The sequence below is a fragment of the Octodon degus genome, unplaced genomic scaffold (genome assembly GCF_000260255.1).
Source record: "Octodon degus isolate 3935 unplaced genomic scaffold, OctDeg1.0 scaffold00012, whole genome shotgun sequence".
NCBI classification, from domain to species: domain Eukaryota; kingdom Metazoa; phylum Chordata; class Mammalia; order Rodentia; family Octodontidae; genus Octodon; species Octodon degus.
In genome coordinates, this window is record NW_004524588.1 from 15,759,266 (window position 1) to 15,765,206 (window position 5,941).

At 36.9% G+C, this 5,941-nt stretch overlaps 1 protein-coding gene across 7 annotated transcripts in view; it reads left to right on the forward strand.

The window, feature by feature from the left end:
* Window positions 1-5,941, forward strand: part of Alkbh8 (alkB homolog 8, tRNA methyltransferase) — a 79,150-nt gene that overhangs the window by 70,847 nt on the left and 2,362 nt on the right. For 6 of the 7 annotated variants that reach the window (XM_023709570.1, XM_023709572.1, XM_023709573.1 and 3 more), the window contains one exon: window positions 2,048-2,197. In XM_023709570.1, the coding sequence (XP_023565338.1) occupies window positions 2,048-2,197 (150 nt within the window). Of the gene's footprint in view, window positions 1-2,047; window positions 2,198-4,716; window positions 5,078-5,941 lie in introns of those variants that run through there. The other variant, XM_023709575.1, reaches the window with a different exon arrangement.

Sequence of the window (5,941 nt, forward strand, 5' to 3'; positions counted from 1 at the left end):
TATAAAATTTGGTGCTTTCATCTTGATAAGATGACTGTTAGCTGACTGGCATAGAATATGGGTGAAAAGAAGCAATCGTGTTAAGTCAGGCATAGATCTTACATAGATCAAGGAAGCAATGAATTGAAAATTTGCCACTTCTAGTACCTTTTTGTCTTATAATAATTAATAGAAATTGCTATACCTTACCTCTAGCTTGATTTATTTATTTATTTATACTGGGGATCGAACTTGGGACCTTGTGCCTGCCAGGCAAGTGCTTATACCACTGAGCTATCTCCCTAGCCCTTGATATCTTTTATTCTACGTCAGAAATTAAAAATAGCTCTGGGATAGAATATAGAAGCTGTTTAATATCAACAGAAATTGAATGAACTCATTAAGTATGACCAGCTTGGGAAATGTGATTTTTTTTAACGCAATAAGAATTGTTTGCTGTGAAGATTCATATTCCTTATTCTCAGAAGGGCTGAGAGAACTCTAAGGATTAATATTCAGTATATCAAAAAAATTAGTAAAATGATACTGGCTTGGCTGCTTCTATTTTTTTTTTTTTTTAATGAGCAGAATATATTTATTGAGAGAAAGAAAGCTCCTGTCCAAGAGAGGGACAGGAGGGGGGCCCGAGCAGGTAGTTTCCCCTTGGCTGCTTCTGTTTGATTAAAAGTGCTTATACAGTTTTTGTTTTTTTTTTTTACTGATTATAGCAATTGGGTTAAGAAGAAATGTCTGAGAATAATTATTCATTAGTGATTTAAAATTTCTTAAAGCCCTTCTATTCCTTAATTTTGCATGTACATATTGCTGGTGTGTGTGGGGCATTCTTAGGAGGAAGCAGCAACACTATTTACAAAGGCAGTAAAACTAGAGAAAATGTGGGCAGACCCAGTCCCCCTGAGCCAGAGAAACGCGTAAAGCTCCTTAGGCCTCACCTGTTAGGGGAGGTGAAAAGCTGACTCTGGCAGCCCTTGGGGCTCTCATTCCTACAGAGTGGTTATTCTAAAAGGACTCACTAAGTAGTGTCTTATAATACTAATACTAATAATAATTATAATAATAATATGATGATGATGATTTTAGTCTTTTTTGAGACATTTCACTATGCAGTTCAGGATGGCTTAGAACTAACTTTGTAGCCCAGGCTGACCTCAAGCTCACAGAGATCTTCCTGCCTTGGCCTCCTAAGTGCTGGGATTACACGCATGGGCCACCACCCCTGGCAGTATTTTACAAATTTTGAATTCTCACTGCTTTATTCTTTTTTTTTTTTTTAATTTTATTTATTTATTTGTGTGTGTGTGTGTGTGTGTGTGTGTGTGTGGCCAGCTCAGCCCACCAGGGGGCGGGGCTGGCTGGCATGTGGTGCTGGGGGATTGAACTGCAGTCCCTGTGCTTTGCTAAGCTTGTTCTAAGTAGGTGCTTTAGACCACTGAGCCATCTCACCAGCCCCATCACTGCTTTATTCTTAATAAGCTTGGGTATTTAGTAGAAAAGAGACTCGATAGCTTTAAAAAGTGACATGTATTGTATATTATTATTTTTGTTTTGGGGGCATTATTTTCTGATTATAAAAATAATACATATTGAAAAGTAAAGAAGCAAACTTTAAAAAAAAAAATCATCCATCCCCGTTACCTGCGCCATCACAACGTGATATGACTCGCATGAAGGACATCTCAGATCATCTTTGTAACTTCCCTCCAAAGATTACATGTGTATGTTTATTACACAATTTTGATTTTTAGATATGCAATATTACAGAAAGATCTGATTTTAATTGATGATTGATTAGGAGCAAGTTTGGATCTCCTTTTTTCACCTTGTCACTTTTTTCTAATTATATTGTTTCCATTCACTAGTTGGAGTTGTTTGATCTTTTAAGATAATAAATGTTGCCTTGGGCAACGATATATTCTGACTTTGTACTGGGTTTAAGGACCGTTAATGTCATAGTGTTAGGTCATGTGGACATGAAGTCTGGAATAAACCTATAGTTCTTGTGATATGTAAAGAAATATTCTGAAACTATTTTCTTTCTCTGTTACAGATTGGTTGTGATCGTAGCAAAAGCCTCGTGGACATTTGCAGAGAGAGGCGATTCCAAGCCGTGGTCTGCGATGCGCTGGCCGTTCCTGTGCGCAGCGGGGCTTGTGACGCCTGCATCTCCATTGCTGTTGTCCACCATTTTGCAACACCGGTGAGTATCGTTCTTCCTTCTCCAAGAATTTAGAACTCAGGTTTATAAGGATGAGTTTGTGGATTGTACTAGCCTGGGATTCGGTTTTGGCTGTTTCTTTTGGTTTGTGTCTAGTTGTCTCCCCTAACGTCATGCAGTTATGGGGCAGCTTTTGGAGTTTGTGACTGGTTGCTGTGGGTGTGGATGCTGCACCCGCCCTGGGCAGGTAATCGGCATTACAGGGGAAGGAAATATTTTTAGGCATCTTTGAATACTGAGGTTCCTATGTAAAATGCAGATGACAAGCCAGGCATGGTGGCACTCTCTTGAAATCCCAGCACTCTGGGAGCCTGAAGCAGAAGGATTGCAGGTTTGAGCCCAGCATGAGACCCAGTGAGACCCTGTCTCAAAATAAAACATTTTAAAAAGGGCTGAGGTTAGAGATCCATGTGAATGCCCTGGATTTAAGCTCTTGTATCATAAAAAAGGAAACAGTCTCATAGCGTTGTCAGAATACATGAGATAGCATATAAAAAGTGCCTATCTTATAAAATGATCTCACCTTATATTTTCAGTGTGAAAAATCAGTCCCAATCCTTCAGACCCAATTTAGAAAAATCTTCAGTTTTCTCCTTTTAATTCACTTCCTATAAATTATTCATGCAGAAACTGCTCCCTCTTGTTTTAATACATACAGATGGCTTTTGGACTGTTAGAATATGTGATTTAGATGCTTCAATGCACTGTAACTTTGACAGTTAAAGAAACTATCTAGACCTCTGTGGTGGCATTCCTCCAATCCTAGCACTCTTGAAGACTGAGATAGGAGGATCTCAAATATCTCAAATTTGAAACCAGTCTGAGGAACTTCACAACTTAGTGAGACCCTGCCTCAAAAATTTAAAAAGAAGGGGCTGGGGAGATAGCTCAGTAGGATAAGCACTTGCCTGGAAAGTGCAAGAGCCTGAGTTCAATTCCCAGTTCCGCAAAAAAAAAAAAAAACATAAAAATTTAAAAAGGGCTGCAGATATAGCTTGGCATGAAGACGCTGGTTTAAATCCCCAATGCCACCAGAGAACCAAAAAAAAAAAAAAAGGAAAGAAAGAAAAAAGGAAATTATTTAAGGCTAAAGTGCTATGGAATTGGAAGGATCAATGTTGTTTTATCACTTATATATGTATGCATGTATACATTACAAATGCATATTCTCTTTGATTCCTAGCTGTATAACTTCAATGTCCTTCATGATGATATTTTCCCTTCCCTGTTGGCTTGCTAGTTAGTCTTTCATAATCTTTAATGGTTTCTGTAGGCAGTAGAATATATAGCCTAGATATTACAGTGCACTTGAAATTGGTAGGTTTACCCTTCTGCACAAGGAAAGAGTACCATTAATGACAGCAGGCCCTTCAGCCTTTTAGTGTGCTACTGTTATGTATTGATTTTAGCTTCAAATGTACATCTGTATCTCTCCGTACTATTTACCCTTCCAGATGTTCTTGTTTTTTTCCAGCCTCAAGGTTTCAGAGTGACTAGGTTTCTCTTGTTTGAATTCTTGCAACTATTTTCATTAATATATGTGTATTGGTGACAAATTTTCACCTTTTGTGTATCTGCAGTGTCTTTATTTTGCCCTTAGGACTTAAAGGGTTATTTCTACTAGGTCTTGCACTGAGCTATATCCCTGGCCCCCAGGTCTTCACTTCTTGACAGTGTCTTCTATGTTTTCCATCCTTTTTATTTCTGGACTTCAATCTGAGTAATTTATATTGGTCTGATTTACAGTTCAATAATTCTCTCTGGAGATGTATTTAATTTGCTATTAAATTAATTGATTTTTTTTTCTTTGAGAATTTGTGTGTAAAAGCTTAATATATTTTATAATTATAATATTTAATGTATTATATAATATGTTTATTATTTAGTCAATAATATTGTAATATTTAACATATTAACATACAAATGTTACATTTAATATTATAATATTTAACTATGATAATTATTATTATAACTATAAAATTCTTTTTTGTAGTTTGTGTACATAGTAACAATTATTTGAAATCTTTGGAGGTTTATTTCTCTGATTTTTTTTCTGGTTTTCAGTTATTTGGTCATAATTTTTTAAAACCATAGCTCATTTTTAAATTAAATTCTGAATACTTTGTCTTTGTAGTCCATCTTCAGAGAGGATTAAATTAGGGCATACACATAAGGTGTAGGCATATTACTTTAATCCTCTTACCTTATTAGGACTAGTTTGTGTCTGTTTTATTTTTGTACCTACTTCTGGAATGAGACCCTTGTAGGTTTCAGGTGAAAGCCTGTGGTATATTCCAGTGCTGTTACACCTTGGCCGACCTTAAACTTCAGTGCCAGTCTAGTTAGCATTATTCAGCTAACAAAATCTCTTTAGCTTTTTAACTTCTTAGCTGTTCCTCTGTTGGGTGTCTTAGAATTTCACACAGGGTTCATGTAATTTAGGAACTGGAAGTGTCCCTAGGGGAGTTTGTGTATTGACTTTTGGCGTCGCCTCGCTGCAGGTCCTGTTCTATTCATCATTCTGTCCTCCCATCCCAGCAGCTTTGGCTTCCCTGTGCTCTACACCCTGTTTCCTCATACTGGGGACACTTCTGCTCTCTGATGATGTTCTCTTCCCCCACAGTGCCAGTTATCAAAGAACCTCAGGTAAAGGCTGGCAGGAATGTAGAGCTCACCTTCTGTCTGCGATTTGATTCCTTCCTACTGGGTAGTAGCCTTCAAGCCGAGCCTGCAGTGCTTGCTCTCTGTGCTTTTGAGCAATGACTTATATACAGGTTGAGCATCTTCAGTCTGAGTGCAGACTGGCTCAAGCACTGTGGCAATGAGTGTGGAGATTCCTTCAAAGGCTAGGAGTGGAGGTCCCATTCAAGCCAACTATTTCTCTCCTGGATATTTTTCCACAAGAACTGAAAACCTCATACTGCAACCATATATGTGCACCCATGTTTATAGCAGTACTTTTTTATAGCTAAATCCTGGAAACAGCCTAGATGCTTATCAACTAAAGAATGGATAAGAAAGGGATTTTTATACAATGGAGTATTATTCAGCTATAAAACAGGATAAATTTGAATCTTTTGTTGGTAAATGGATGCAACTAGAGAACATACTCTTAAGTGAAATAAATCAGACCTAATTGTGCAAACATCACATTGTCTCCTTAGTGTGAGCACCTGAAAGAGAAAAATGGAATCTGAAGGGTAGAATAGACACTGGTAAAGGGAATGAACTTATTCAAAAGGAAAGAGTTACTGAGTTGAGGAGAAGGATAGGAGGAGTGGGGGAAAGAGATTTGTCTATGTGTATCAGCAGGATGCTTTGGGCAACTGTACTCTGCATTTCTGCTGGTCTATGGAAAAAAGCAGTTAATGCTTTAATTTATTTCGTCTCCTTTTTTCAATTGTTTGTACTTTTTCTCTTCTTAATTTCTTATACATTTCTTTCCTTTTTGTTTCTTCCTATTTTACATGCATATATCTGGTAATATGAATTACCTGGTTGGAAGACAACACAGTGTATTACAACAAAAACTGTGAAATTTATATTACTTTGTTAAGTGAAAATTTGTATCACTTTTTCTGTTTTAATTCTAATTTTTTTTTATACACAAGTCATACCTTTTTTATTTTATTTTATTTTATTTTATTTTTTTAATATTTATTTATTTTTATTTATTACATTTATTTATTGTGTGTGTGTGTGGCCAGCTCAGCCCACCAGGGGGCG